This window comes from Engystomops pustulosus, chromosome 3, assembly GCF_040894005.1.
Source record: "Engystomops pustulosus chromosome 3, aEngPut4.maternal, whole genome shotgun sequence".
Taxonomy (NCBI): domain Eukaryota; kingdom Metazoa; phylum Chordata; class Amphibia; order Anura; family Leptodactylidae; genus Engystomops; species Engystomops pustulosus.
In genome coordinates this window covers 212596907-212613210 of record NC_092413.1, presented here as the reverse complement: position 1 = coordinate 212613210, position 16304 = coordinate 212596907, and the positions used below count along the sequence as shown (strand labels likewise).

At 43.0% G+C, this 16304-nt stretch overlaps 2 protein-coding genes across 2 annotated transcripts in view; one reads left to right on the top strand and one right to left on the bottom strand.

The window, feature by feature from the left end:
- The window catches only part of LOC140122939 (uncharacterized), a 360094-nt gene that overhangs the window by 235990 nt on the left and 107800 nt on the right, over window positions 1–16304 (top strand). The gene's annotated exons all lie outside the window — the stretch shown is intronic.
- Window positions 1–16304, bottom strand: part of LOC140122647 (cytochrome P450 2C5-like) — an 80187-nt gene that overhangs the window by 49009 nt on the left and 14874 nt on the right. Inside the window, exons 2-3 of the mRNA XM_072143743.1 lie at window positions 7968–8130; window positions 5901–6050 (exon numbers count right to left, since the gene is read on the bottom strand). Of these exons, the coding sequence (XP_071999844.1) occupies window positions 5901–6050; window positions 7968–8130 (313 nt within the window). The remainder of the gene's footprint in view (window positions 1–5900; window positions 6051–7967; window positions 8131–16304) is intronic.

The window sequence follows — 16304 nt, the reverse complement described above, 5'->3', positions numbered from 1 at the left end:
CAGACCCAACCAAAAGGGGTGAATTGCCTGTCTATACATTACTGAGGTTGCTCGTGTGCCCAGTGTGCATGTCAAAGGGGAGTGATCTGACACTCCTCTAGGAAGATATTGAATATCTTGTATTTGCGGAATCAAAGAGATAGAACCTATTATGTGATCAATACGGGATAATGACATGTGAGTTGCGCTGTAGCAAGAGAATACTCGAGCTTGAGGGTTTCGGTGTCTCCAGAGGTCAGCCCATCCCAGTTCCGCTATCAAAGTAGCAAGGGGAGTGGGTCTGGGATCTAGGGGTGGGGCCAGCTGACCTTGGTGTTTATCTAGTGTTGGAATTAGCAGAGAATTAAAGTCTCCCATACACAAATTCAGGGCGTGTGGGTACGTTAGTGCAAATATTGCGGCCTGCTGCACTACTGCTTGTGGAGCGGGCGGAGGGTTGTAAATTCCCATAATGTTGTAGGCTACTCCGTCTATATGTGCATGCACAAATGCGAACTTACCCTCTGCATCTATTAATCGGGCTTTTTCTTCCCACTTCAGACTTCTATGTATCAGGAGGGATACCCCCCTAGAGGCTGAATTGTGGCAAGAGTGAATTCCCCATTGCACCCAGGGTTTATGTAATATGTGTGTTTTGGTTGGAATTAGGTGAGTCTCCTGTAGGCAAATAATATGGGGGTTCTGCCTAGTGATCTGGGAGAATACCATTATTCGCTTTCTTGGGGTTCCTAGTCCTCTCACATTCCACGAAAGTATGCGTAATTCAGTCATGTCTTAAGTCTAAATTGTACCTTCGTTCCTGAGGGGTATTTGCTGACACTCTAGTGTTTGGGTAGGTGTGTAGCACTACCCCACATTTTAACTGTAACCAAACCTGACCCTGGTATGCTCTAACAAAATGTAGCATGTTATTAAACCTTGTTTTAAACACATTTTTAACATGTAGCGGGCTCGTCCTTCCACTCGCCTGACCTAAATGTGGTCTTCGTAGCAGAAATGCGGTCCCGCTTAAACCGGCTAGTAAACTGGGATACTCTTGCCATGTCAGATGGGATATAGGCATTGAGTATTACTATCGTTCCCAGTAACCCACATTCTCAGGGTTATATCATAGGCTTCATCAACTATTTGTCTTCAGTGGGACCTTTTATAACTTGTCCATCATTTTAACTAAACATATATATCACATTATATTATGCGCTCTCCCCACGTAATACCAAAACATTAATGCTTTGTGAATAACCAGTTCCCGATCTCACGTGCTCCTCCTTGTCGCTCATGTCAAGTCATCTCGGATTCAGTCTTCACCGATGTCTTGGTGATGCATTCCTGCGTAACTCTAGCCAATCATTGGCCTCTGCCGGTGAAGCAAAAAATATGACTTTGCCTTCATCCACTACACGTAACCGGGCAGGATAGGCCATGGAGTATGGGACGTTCTTTTCTCTGAGCCGGCGTTTGACATCCGTAAATGTTGCTCTTCTCTTTTGAAGATCCAGGGAGAAGTCCGGAAAAATTGAAATTTTTGCATTGTCCATGCGTATGTCCGGATGCTTGCGGGCTTGTTGAAGAATCATATCTCGGTCTTTGCAATTCAGTAATCTTGCTAGGAACGGTCTTGGGGCCGATCCTGGCGGTGGAGCTCTGGCGGGCACTCTGTGTGCTCTTTCTATCACAAAGGCCGCGGAGAATTTCGCTGTGGGGAATAGTTCTTGTATCCATTTTTCTAAGAATTCTTCCGGCGCTCGCCCCTCAGCTCTTTCTGGCATTCCTATAATTCTAATATTATTTCTTCGGAGCCGATTCTCCAAATCGTCTGCCTTTTGCTTTAAGGCCTCAGAGTCATTCTCAAGTGCTGAGATAGATCTTGGAACATTAGCATTACGGTCTTCTACTTGTGATATTCTTTCCTCAGTGGCTTGTACTCTCTCTCTCAGGTTTTGCAGGTCATGGCGAAGCAGGCTGACATCCACTCTCACCTCATCCAGCTTGCCTGTCAGGGAGCTTTTGCAGGAGTCTATAGCTGCCAATACTTGGAGGGTGACCTGTTTTAATGTGAGCTCTTCTGAGTCATCTTCCACTTCAGCCTGTGCAGCTGATGTTGCAGCATTGGGTTTAGCTCTAGTATGTACTGTACGCTGTGCTTGCGGTGTACGGGCAGAGTCATTAGCATCTCCACGAGCAAATTCTCTGAGCTTATCTATAGCACTAGCCTTAGGAGGGCTCATGTTGGTGAGAGTTATTTGCAGTCAGTTAGGATGGCTGAATTGCAGAGCCAGCTCAGTGAGTTGTACTCCTATTCTTATATAGTGTTGTTATCAGGTGCCTTCAGTTGCTAGGCTTTTCGACTCTAATTTGAAGTGATTACACTGTAGTAACTTACAGTTTAGTAGTTTTTCAGCTTCTCAATGTTCCTTACTGCAGCACTAGAGAAGGTGCGTGGGCCCGACTTCCTCTCTTTCTCCGGGTCCTCTCTCTGTCTCAGAAGGCTGTCTCACCTGCAGGTGCCTCTATCCAAGATGGCGCTGGCGTTGTGCCTATTTTCGCGCCACTCTACTGTGTGGACCGGGATGGATTGTTGTGAGCCGGGCAGAGGTATTGCGATCTGGTGTCTTCCTGCTGCCACGCTGACGATCTCTCTGGCACCCGGTTCTATTCTGTGGCTCCCTGCCTCTTCTTCCTAGGTCTCCTCCGCTGCCTTCTATCCTCGCTGACCGTGTCGGCTCTCCGTTGCTGATGCCACGTGGGCTCCGCTTTCCTCTCCGAGACGGCAGCCGGATCCGCTCCGTCTCTCACCTCTTCCTCCGGAGCGATCGTCCTGCTATGGCAGTAAGCCCGTGTTGTCAGGTGAGTGCCGACTCGGGCTCTTGATCAGGTCCCTCTGGCCGTTTCTGTGTCGGGTGGCCGTCTGCGTACGCACGCTGTCGGTCCTGGCCTGTCAGACTAATTCTCCCGCTGTCGTTTTAGCGTGACTCGCGGGGCCTCTCAACGTGGGGGAGTCCGATTGAGTCCCGGGTTCGGGTGTTTTAGCCTGTAAATCAGGATTTATCCAGCCGATTCTGTGGGTCACTGAGGAGCTCTCCTAGACACGTCCAGCCATCTTGGCTGCTAGCCACGCCCCCCTAAAGATCATTTTTAATCCCTTAATTTACAATTCTACTCAGTTTTATTGCTCTTTTGGTTCCTATCAGTCAGTGATGGTCAGTGCAAAATTCCAGAGTGTAAGCAGACACTTTGTGATTCCTCTGTGCTGTGAGATTTGTGCTGACAATGTGCTTAGATGATATTGGTACGGGTTTATATACAATTTTATTTACCCTCTGAACATTTACTAGTTTTTGACCAATAGAAAAAGGGAGATGAGAAAGATCAGAGATGAGAGATAATAAGATCCATAAGATACATATAACACACAATGACACTCTCAGCTCTGCTATAATGCACACTGTCAGCTGTGTTATATGCATTGCTCCTCAGCTATGTAGATCTTATCTGTCTGTAGCTTGTAGATTTAGTCCCCTTACAATGCTGCTTGCTAGCAGGAAGCGTCTGTGTATGAGTTTGTCCTGGAATGCAAGGTGGAGGGGTTATACAGAGACACTGCAGGCAGCAGACAGAAGTATCTATTCATGAGAACAATTTATCCTGCCTTACCCTTGTCAGAAGAAGTTTTAGGGTTAAATCCCAGGCAACCAAGATCGTATACACCATGACTGATAGAGACAGGTTGGAATTATATCTGTGAAATGCTGTATTTTTGTTAATAACAGTGAATAAGAGAATGTGTTATTTTCTTATCCTGAGTATATTTAGGAATCTTGTCTTTGTGGGAAAACCCCTTTAAGGAGGGTAAATAGTTGAAGAACAATGGCCCTCACCAGTGTTGACCAGCATTATGTTACAATAAAGGGGGAACAGGAAGGCTATCTAACAGGGGAGGGGAGGAAGTGCAGTAGTACACATAGCGGCCGCATTTACTAAGGGCCGATTGCCAAAATAAAAAGTGGTGCACTTTGCCGGAACAGTGCAGGTGGCGCCAGATTCATCAGGAACGTGAGCCAGAAATCCCAAATCTGGTGCCCCCTCCACCCTACACAGTCAAACTGCACATAGAACACACTGCACAGTACTTAATATAAATGTGGGTCACTGTATGTGATGAGATTAGAAAGGATTTCTTTTAATTTCAGACCTGGTTTTGTTGTTTCCCTCCTCTTTTAGGCAGTTTTACAATGATTTGCTGTAAAATGTATAACTTTTGATACTTTTTTAGGTCAAAGCAACTGTTCTGAAGAGCCGCTACCTCTCCCCCTTCATCAATGGGGTTCTCTTAGTTATATCCGCTGAAACCCACCATAAGAAATATGGCGTATAGAACAAGGGCTTCAATATCCGCCAGAAGAGTTCTCAGGTATCTGCACTATTAGAAAAGCAACTTACTAACATCTGCTTTTTTAGGAAACCAATTTCTCCGGATCCCACTCCAAGCAATGGTCCCACTCCTCTTATGTAACAGCTTGGCATAAGCGTTGCCATTGGAAAACAAGTCCTGTTTGACCTGCATGAAGAAAACTATAAACCTTTGACTAAATCTAAAGATCACTACCTCATGTAAACAATTACCCCTAACCAAGGGATTAATAAAGTTGTACTGTATCATAAATGGTCCCAAAACAAATTCCTCATAGATTTTTTACATTAGTTTGCTCAATTTTTTGTAGATTTTTATGGAAGAACGGCAAACCTAGCTTAGTGGACAAAGCGTATGACCAACTGGCACTAACAAAGGACAATGGAGGCATCGACCTCCCAGTCCCTCTACTGTACTACAAAGTGATTTAGGTCAAAATATTGTGTTCATAGATATAGTCAAGGTCCCACAGTAAAAGATCTTGATCTATCACTTACTTCAGATGGCTGGCTTGGGCATGGGGAATTACCTCCTCTTCCTCTCACTATTTTGCTAGTATTTTGACCAAAGTGACACTCAAAAGTGACATGCTCCTTAATTCAGACTTGGGACTTTTTCTAAATGCTTTGAAGCTGCATCTGCTCGATTGCATCCAATCTTATCTTGCCATATGTAACATTTCTTCAATTGGATGTTATTAAAAAAATGTTCCCATGTGAAGTTAATTTCTAATAAATGTGGCCATGTTGTCCCTTAGAAATGAAATAGCTTCCTCGGATACGACCACCCAGCACTTTGGCAGTGGTGGCCAGACATGCACTATTAAGGCCTGCCTGACCACATGGATTCCGCGTTCATTACCACAGGACGGCTGTGGGACATACAGGAACTCCCAGCTCTATAAGCAGACACTTCATGATCCTCCTGTGCTATGAGATGCTGTGTGCTGACAATGTGCTTAGATTATTAGGGTACAGGTCTATCTACACCTTCTGTGTTGTACTATCCTCCTCATACCCAAGTTATTGTCTTTCCTTCTGTCCCATACATTTCTCATTCCTCATCCTTTACTGTTACTTTGTGTTACAGATGATTTGTATGTGCTTAATCATCTTGGATGCACAAAGATTTACTATTTATCTTTATTGCTATCAGTTTTGAATAAAAACTTTTGAAATTGTAAATTGAGTTAAATAATTAGGGCCGGATTATAGGCGGGGCTCCCGGGCCCCCACCATCTTGCCCCCCAAGTCGCCCACACCAGCTGAGCATGTCTGACTGCAAGTATATAGATGTACTACTGGGGGGGCGAGGTGGCTGTATGTAGCTGTGTTACTGCTGGGATATTGAGCAGGAAGATGTGTATGCACGCTACACACAGTGGGGGCCTGCACCAGATTTTGCGCCCAGGGGCCCCCACCAACCTTAATCTGGCCCTGTACATAAGCATCATACACACTTAAAAAGTATGATGGGACCATTCACCAACCTTTGTAGGACCTGAACTCCTCAACCAAGAAATCAAGTTCTTCCAAGATCTTGTTTTCAATGGTCTCCTTCCCCATTCCAAAGTTACGAAGAGATGATATAGTGAACCGTTTCATCACCCTCCAGTTTTCATCCGAGGAAAAAATCACACCTGGTGATAGAATATTTACTTGAGAAGAATAATATACATACAAAAAGGCAACCACAATGTTAAATTTAGTGGTAAATTCTGAGCGAAACAATAGTCAAAAATTGGGATTTGGTCAAAAGTATGATTTAAAGAAGATAGAGCCTTCTCAGGAATAAAAGTTTTAGAATACAGTCGCCTTTGAGCTACATGTTTACATATTTAAATATTGTAAGACAATTTTATCTACTGTAGATACAATGGGGAATTTATTAAGACTAGTGTTTTGAGGTCCATGGGTTGGAGACCACTGCATCAACAGATAGTCCCCACTCAGCTGATGACCAAACCATCTCATCAACCAGAAGTCTCCTGGGCCCCAATCTGTTAGGCTAAAGTCTGGAAGATCAAAATCAAAAAGTCAAAAAGTCACTCAAAGTTGCCATGCTCCTTACTTCAGACTTTGGACCTTTTTGAAACAAAGGCCTACGCCTGCTAGATTGCTTCCATTTTTACTTAAGACAGATTCTAAGTCAATCTTTGGGATCTGAGTTAAATTGTCATCCCCCCTCCAAAAAAATATTCTATTAAGATCTATTAAAGGACATCTATCACCAGATCAAGGATTGTAAACCAAGCACACTGACATACTGGTGTGTGCCCCCTCTGGCAGGATCTGCTGTTGTATAGCTTCTTATGCCCTTGTCAAGAAAATTGACTTTAAAAATGATGCAAATAAGCCTCCTATAGAGAAGATACTGCCAGAGGGGGTACCCACCAGTATGTCAGTGTGCTAGGTTTACAATCCTTGATCTGGTGATAGATGTCCTTTAAGTAAACCATATGATCTGCTACTGCCTGTTCATTTTTTTTTACTAAGATGGAACTTAAAGGGGTTTGCCCATGAAATAAAGTTCTCAATTTTGAACCCCCTAGTGATGTTTACACAATAAAAACAATTTGTAACCCCCTTACATTACAATTTTACTCAGTTTTATTGCTATGGCTCTTTTCCCTCAGTGATGGTCAGTATAAGATTCCAGACTGTGAGTGTGACTCTATAAGTAGACACTTTATGATTCCTCTAGTGCTGTTAGATGTTGTGTGCTGACAGTGTGCTTAGATTATCAGAGTCCAGGGTTTTTTCTACACTTTTTTATCTACAAGACAGAAGTTAGGAACGAATTAGGAGAAGATGGGGACAGTGATAACTATAATGTGTCTGTGGGATGAGCATCAAAGGCGTATGGGTTGCCTTATTCATGATAGGTTGACATGTTCTGAGCCAGAGAGAAAATCAGTTGGTAAAATTAGACACATGAAAACCTTAGACAAAGACTAGGTTAAGGAGAGAATTGGAAGTCCATCCAGTTTATATATTTTACAAAATTTTTTCAAGACCAACATAAATGTGTATTGCTTTATCTTGCTCTAACTGCCTAATAGTGGTCCCTTATACAGGGTACATTAACCACTCAGAACTAATATGAACAGGAATCCACCAATCAGCTGTCATTATGGGGCAGATTTACATACCTGGTCCGTTCGCGATCCAGCGGCGCGTTCTCTGTGCTGGATTCGGGTCCGGACGGGATTCATCAAGGTAGTTCCTCCGCCGTCCACCAGGTGGCGCTGCTGCGCTGAAAAGCATCTGAACGCGCTGGAGTTCACCGGGCCGGACCAAGTGAAGGTGAGCGCGTCCCAAGCGACACATTTTTTTTTAAAATGCGGCGGTTTTTCCGAATCCGTTGGGTTTTGGCTCGGCCACGCCCCCCGATTTCCGTTGCGTGCATGCCAGCGCTGATGCGCCACAATCCGATCGCGTGTGCCAAAATCCCGGGGCAATACAGGGGAAATCGGCGCAAATCAGAAATATTCTGGTAACACGTCGGGAAAACGCGAATTGGGCCCTTAGCAAATGACCCCCAATATGTCTCTTACCAAGTCCTTTCGATAAGTCATGCAAGAGCGGCTCATGTGGTCTCCCAGAAAATTCATCAGCGTGATGGACAAGGGCGTCTTTCACCGCATCGTATCCGCACAGTACAACGGTTTTCTTCTCTCCTAATTTTATGGTGTACACCGGTCCATATGTCTCAGAGAGCTGCACGGAAAAACGAGAAGTTGTCAATTCTGTGAGGTAGAAATCTAACTGGTCACCTACCACAATACTATACAACCTGCAGTATATATTTCCTGGTAGGACATTACTACATAAAGCATCTGATGTCTACATGGGCCACTGATGACCAATGAGACATCAATGTGCATTCAAGGTAAGCAAACACCATAGAGGCATGGCGTGCTACTGGTGGATGTGCAGAAAAAACTGATTAACCCCCCTGGGTACAGGAAAATAACAACTATAAAACTGCCCCCTATGTACAAGAATATAACTAATATAATACTGCCTCCTATGTACAAGAATATAACTACTATAATACTGCCCCCTATGTACAAGAATATAACTACTATAATACTGCCCCTATGTACAAGAATATAACTACTATAATACTCCCCCTATGTACAAGAATATAACTACTATAATACTGCCCCCTATGTACAAGAATATAACTACTATAATACTGCCCCCTATGTACAAGAATATAACTACTATAATACTGCCCCCTATGTACAAGAATATAACTACTATAATACTGCCCCCTATGTACAAGAATATAACTACTATAATACTCCCCCTATGTACAAGAATATAACTACTATAATACTGCCCCCTATGTACAAGAATATAACTACTATAATACTGCCCCCTATGTACAAGAATATAACTACTATAATACTGCCACCTATGTACAAGAATATAACTACTATAATACTGCTCCCTATGTACAAGAATATAACTACTATAATACTGCCCCTATGTACAGGAATATAACTACTATAATACTGCCCCCTATGTACAAGAATATAACTACTATAATACTGCCCCTATGTACAGGAATATAACTACTATAATACTGCCCCCTATGTACAAGAGTATAACTAATTTTCTCTTTTCTCCTAACACTCACTTAATCATATTAGTAATAAAGTATACTTTATGCAGAGCCACCCTCTGCATAATTCATTTAATTTACCCTTGTATATACAGCGCCCCTAATGAATAATAGAGAATGTCCCCTAATATTATAGACAGTGCTGAGCCAGTCCCCCCCCCCAATTTAATACTAGAGACAGCACTTTCCAATTAGAGAAAGTGCTGCCTTCCCCTCCATTAATCTCTTGTATTTTAGTGCAACCTCCTAAACAGTTCCCCTGCAATAAGCAGCTTGTGATAAGAAATAATAAATGTACTCACCTGGCACTGGGGCTCCCGTGGCCTCCTCAATCCTTCAGCACAGTTAAGGATGTTTGACAGTGCCACAACGCACAGGTGCGCCTGAATGTGCTGTCACTACACTTCATATCAAACGGCAGCACGGCATGTGACACAAGACAGAAGCAGGAATAGCCACGGAACCTGCGCCTGGAAACACCCACATCCTGCAAACCATGGGCCGGTTCTTATTGCAAGTTTGCGGCGAATGGCGGGCCCCACTGCCCCCACATCCATCAATTGGTACGGCAATGGCATATTAATGACAGCTGATCCGAGCTGCAGCTTTAACAGTTCAGTACACTGTTTTACCTCTGCACCGTGGTCACGAGCAGCTGAGAGATTGTCCCGGATATTCCCTCCAGGTTCTCAAAGATTATTATTGTAATTAATGAGACTATTATTATTATTTTAATTTTTTTTATTATTATTATGGAGGCAATTATTATATTATTATTCATAATAAAAATAATAATAATTATGGAGCTCTTAGTTACCAAAAATCCACTCACAGGTATTTACTAAGCCCTTAGCCTAGTTGATAGAGGCTCTGTCTCTCTATGGCAGGTGGAGTTAAGAGGTCTGGGTTTGAAACAAGGGCTGGGAAGCAATGTATTTAATATTATTATTGACATGTTGATTATTATTATGATATCATGGTAAAAATTTGGGGCGTGACCAAGGCGTGATTGGGTGTGTGGCTTAGGCGGAATCGCCACGGAACGCTACGTGTGCTGCCATTTTGTCCCTCTTTCCCTTCCACAAATGTTGGGAGGTATGAAGATGTACTGTTAATGCAAACATCATGTAAACATAATAACGCAGACCCCATGTAAATATTATGTTTCTGCTAATGCAATGTATATGCGTTATTTGCATCCGCGTCTCTTTACAGCTCTGTAACATTGCATTTGTGTTCACACTTCTTTCACATTGCATTTGCAATAACATCACAGGGCCGATGAAAACATTGTCATTTCATTGTTGGAAGTGTAAGCAGCTGTGCTAACATTTTCACAGCTGCTTACACTCTTGGCAATGCAGAAAAAAACCTTTTTAACCACCCAAACATATGGTAAAATGTAAAACCCATATGTTTCTGCAATGCCTTTAAAAATGCATCTTAAACACCACATGTGTTCGCACCTAACAAGTAACCAATACATTTCAATAAAATGTGTATGCAAATATTTATAAATTTAAAAAAACTAAATTTAAAAAACTATGCCAAGCAGGATTATGTGCTCAATTATAAACACCTAAAGAATGTGAAATAATTACAATTTACATATTAGAACAGGAAAAAAATTCTTCCTACACACTTGGCCTGGACCAGGTGCAGATTGACGCCTAAAAAGTCACAAAAAGAAGAAAAAATAAAATGATACATAAGTGAAAAGTCGCACAGAACATCTGGAAAATAAAGATACGTAACTCACAAGGTGCAGACCAAGGTGTACTTAAAAAATGACAGTAAAAGTTGCAGTGAAAAGTCTCAAATAAAAGAAAAGTCTCTAAACTAAAAGAAAAAACCAAGCACAAATAAAAATACATGTCCCCCAATGACACTCTCAGCTCTGATAACTCACCTATAACAAACACAGGCAGCCCTACTATATGCCTCCCTCCCAGATAAAACCCATTTCACATTGCTGCTTGCTGGCAGGAAGTGCCTGTGTCTGAGCTGGTCTTGTAATTCAGGGGGGAGGGGCAAGAGGCAGTGTGCAGACAAGAGAAGCTATTCATGAGAAGAATCCGACCACAGAAGATTTACAGTCATATCCAGGGACAACCAAAATTTTAAGAACCAGGATTGATAGAGACAGGTTGGAATTATATCTGTGAAATACTGTATTTGTGTGAATAACAGTGAATTAGAGAATGTGTTATTTTGTGATCCTGAGTATATTCAAGAATCTTGACTTTGTGGTAATACCCTTTTAAAGGCTGTTGAAATATTATATGGTATCAATGGGAAAGTCTACATTCAGCAACAGTCCCCAGCATCAAAAAATTTTTGGACTTTTTTCCATTGCAGGAAACTTTCAGTGTGGAGGTAGATCCATTCTAATAGGTAGTATGATATGAGATTTACTGATCATGGGGTTATGCAACAAGTGAGTATAAAGGATGACTCCTGTGCACAGCAACGATTCCTGCTGCATTGAGTAAAATGATGACCACTGATGGGTGCCTCCTGTTATGGATGGAGGCCCCAGGCATAGCGCCAGGCATCGTGATCTGGAACTTGGTACCTGGTCCCAGTACCTGGGATGTCAAATTGGCGAAACAGGAGTGCAGGATGTAGCGGGGCCAGGGGGAGTTGGCAAATAGCTACTGAATTGAGCCTCACGAAGATCAGGTGCCAGCCGCGCAAAGTTTCAGACCCGCCGGTCGAATCCAACATGGCGGAAGTTACCGCCACCAGACATCCTCCCGGCCGTACCAGTGGCAAGGAGAAAGATAACGCACCTGATGGCCCACATGAGGGCCTGCAATACCCTCAGGTACCAGTACCCTCATCCAGCCCCACCTGGGCAAGCCCACATGGAGCCATCCTTCATCTTCCCCTTCTGCCACAGAAGTATTTGGGGGCACAATACTCTGAGCTCCAGCTTCTCAGACAACTAATCCAGGCCCTTCCCATACATCAAGATTTAGACTCACAGGGGCAGATTTATCAAGCTGTCTGAAAGTCAGAATATTTCTAGTTGCCCATGGCAACCAATAACAGCTCAGCTTTCATTTAACCAGTGCTCATGAATATTTTAAAGGGGATCCATTATTGGTTGCCATGGGCAACTAGAAATATTCTGACTTTCAGACAGCTTGATAAATCTGCCCCAGAGTCTGATTCACAGAGTAGAAGCTTCTCATTAGCAAGCCTTGGAAGGATTTAGAGAACTTTTTGAGGCACTTAAAATCCATACTGTAAACACTGAAAATGTGACTTTTATAAATGAAGAGGTCTCTGCTCTGGAGGGGAACGTTGGCAGCTCAAGGTTACATATGCAGTAACTGACACTTCTCCTGGATGACCAGAAAAATAGGGGCAGGAGAAACAATGGTCTCCCAGAGAGCCCCTCTAATGACAACCAGGCAGAGATGGTGATTCTTATCTTTAACAATATACTATGTCGCCTCCCCAGAGACGGACCTATAGATAGACCGCATTCATAGAGTATCGAGGATGTCAACCACAGACTTCACTACTCCCAGAGATGTTCTGTGCCACTTACACTACTTTACTGATAAAGAAAAGATTGTACGGGCAGCTCGGTCTGAGGGCACTATTCAAGTGGAAGAAACTGAGATACATATCTATCAACATACAGATGGGGTCATCCCTTCCATTTAATTGTCAGATGTAATGGCAACAATTACCAGAAGCCCTGCCGGGTCTGTTTCATTTTCTGAATATGGTGCCGGTTAAAGTTCCTAATTGGCTCAGTATAGACCAAACAAGACCTGGCTCCTTATTATCAAGAAGAAGAGGTTATCGCCATAGACAATGAAGTTCTTCCTACACGACTGGAGCAGGCTTTTCCATCCCAGAGCACACCGAGGACGATATCCCACTGGGACCTGATTTGTTCACAGCCCTGCCTACTGAAACCTAGAAAGACCCTGCCACCACTAGAACTGCCTGTGAATCTGGCGCTTGCTGTTGCTTGAGACAAAGATCTAGACTGTTCTGGTTTGTGATAGAAAAGGGGTTAGCCTCACCACCACGCCTATGTTCATAGACCTGTGAAAGTATTGTTTTTTTTGCTTTCCCCTTTTTGAATGGAACTTTTGCGATTTTGACAATATTGCTTGTACAGGAGGTCCCCGACTTAAGAACACCCGATTTACACACGACTGCTAGTTACAAAAGGAACTGTGAATGTTGGTAATTTACTGTAATTTAGTCCCAGGCTACAATAAACAGCTATAATAGCTTTTTACTGAATCCTGGTTCTGATGATAACCCAAAGATTTTAAAATCCAATCGTCAGAGAGACCAAAAATATTTTGTCTGAAGCTACAATTATAAAATATACAGTTCCGACTTACATGCAAATTCAATTTAAGAACAAATTTAAAGAACCTATCTTGTACGTAACCCGGGGACTGCCTGTATTACCTAACTGCCCTTTAATCTTTACATACCACAGAGGTTAAGTATTGTATAGGGGGCATGGGGGTCAATGGCCCACATCTGTATTATGTTAGTTCGGGGCACTAATCCGCATGCCCCCTTCTAGAGGAGAAGGAGGCCTGGAGGCCTGGTGTACAGTGCTACTGCAATCAACCCCTGACATTGTGTCATCCCTAGTAATAGCCTTACTCTCTGCAAAGGCATATTTGATAGAGAGACCCGTATGCATAAGAGAATGCGCCTATGACAAGAGGGGAACAATGTTGTTAGACTGTTTATTATGTTAGTAATTAATGCCTGTTGGTCAACAGGTTCCACTTATGTTCTTCTACGTTCCCCAACTACATCTGTTATAGGTGTTTCCCTAGTTTACGCACCTGGGAATTAGGGGTATTCCCCTCTGCAACTGTATTCTTAGTATTTTCTGTTCTGCTTCTCTGCCCTCTTCTTTCAGCTATTTAGACCCCATGCTTTCTCCCACCTCCCCTTTCCCACTTCCCTTGGTGCTAGTCATGCCTCATTGAGGTAGTGCTTCAGATGAGCTGACTATAGGCTCTCTTAATGTTAAAGGAACCCATAGTCCCGGAAAACACTCTATCCTTTTTAACTTACTCAAATGCAGGAAGATTCAAGTTCAGGAAACTCACCTCACAGGGGCAAGGCCATACCATTTTAAAAACAAGCGGTACCCACATGCATACCATAGATACACAGATTACCTTAGTTCTATGGACACATCCATCTTATTGGCAAACACAATACAGTGGAACTTGTTGGACTCTCATAGTAATTCAGAAGGTCGGCATCCTTGGTAAAAGGCAAAATAGTAGTTAGCTTGTACACTTTTGCCTACTTATTCCCAAATACAGGTCAGGCTCAAGCCATATTCACTTTTCTAGAAATGGTTGACGAGTTCACCGAAGGGATAGTGGAAGATGGCAGAGACTTTAATGCACTAGACCCAATTATTGATACATCCACTGGCTCGTCCGCAATTTCACATTCTAGCCTAAATAATAAAGAATAAAAGTTCCCTTGCATGAGCACCAACTTATCAGCACTTAAAGGCTTTTACATTCCTCAGATAAAGACTTCTTATTTTGCACCATGGCCCATGACAATAACACAAGACTAGACTATCTGTTCTTAGACCACAGAGATCTGGGGGTCCTCCAAAGAGCTGCTATAGACAACATTACTTTCTCGCATCATGCTCTGATCTCTATGATCATTTTGCTTCCAAATCCTGTCGGTTTTCAACGGCAATAGAAGCTAAATGCATCCTTCCTGGAGGACCCCCTGGTCGTAGAGGAAATGAAGAACTCTCTTACCACCCACTGACAAAAATACCATAGAAGACGTGAACCCCTGTACAGCATGAGAGTGACATAAATTTACCCTCCGTAGCATCCTAATAACACATGGTAGTTGCCGCAAGAAAGAGAGAGCCCAAACTGTAGTCTCTCTAGTAGATTGATTGAAACCCTGTCATTTTCACATAAAAGATCTCCCACCCCTGACATTAGGACAGCACTTATCTGAGTCAGGGAGGCCTTACGTACTTTACTTATTGACAAGGCCAATAAGGCCCAGATAGCTTTTCCTTACCCTAATACAAACATTTGCAAAGGTACTTGAGCCTCAATGGTCGAAGACCTTTAATGCTGTGGCTGCTGGTTCTCCACTTCCAAGGGAAGCCCTAAATTCTATCATTACTTTTATACCTGAACCAGGGAAAGAAGCGACTCAATGCTCCAGTTACCCGCCAATTTCCTTACTGAACTAGGACGTTAAGCTGTTCCGCAAAGTCATAGTGACACATTTGACCCCCCCTGTTGCATAGAGTCAATTGGTCCTTCATGTCCGAAGTTCCCTTTAGACTTTGTGACCGTATGCTTGCTTGGGTGTTTTCCATGTTCTCTACTCCATCAGCATCGGTCAGATTGAACAGTGTTTTGTCGGAAAGCTTTAACATCCAAAATGGTACACGACAGGGGGCCTTCTTTCCCATTGATCTTTGTTCTATCTATAGGGCCCTTTCTATGCAGAATTCGTAACAACCAAGATATTTCAGGTATTGAGACACAAGTCTCTTCTTATAAGATATCAGCCTATGCTGATCTGCTCTTCTTCATTCCAACCCGCGGAATTCCTTACCCAACATAATGCAAGAAATACGCCTTTTCTCTAAATTGTCCAACTTCCTATTAATTGGTCTAAGTCTGATGAATCAAACATATCGCTGCCCACTTCCTTCCAAGAGACACTCAACGCCTCCTTTAGCCCTAAATGGGCCGCAGAAAATTTCAAATACCTGGGAATTAACCTTTCGTCAGATTTGTCCAAGCTATAAATTCTGAATTTTCCCCCTGTCCTACAAAACGTTAAAAAAGACTGCTCCAGAAGGTCCAAGGGCATCTTTTCTTTCTTTGGTAGATGTGCCATTTTCTCCCACCACTGCTATATCTATTTTAGGCCACCCCTATCCATTTGCCCATGGCCTTCTTTCGCTTACTAAATGCCCTGCAACAGGGTTTTGTTTGGGTTGCCAAACCAGTAGGAATGAAGCATGCCACCCTATTAAAGTCCAAAAGATAGGGAGGAGTAGGGCCTCCTGATTTCAGGAATTACTACAACGCAGCCCACATGGCAAGAGTCTTGGATTAGTGTTGTAATCACAATTTGAAGTCCAACTGGAACAGTCTTTTACTCAATTTCAGGTGCTACCTTGACTGGAACCTAATAAGACATTGCTGCTAAAGAGACACCCCCACGATTAGCCCAACGTCGGCAGCTTGTC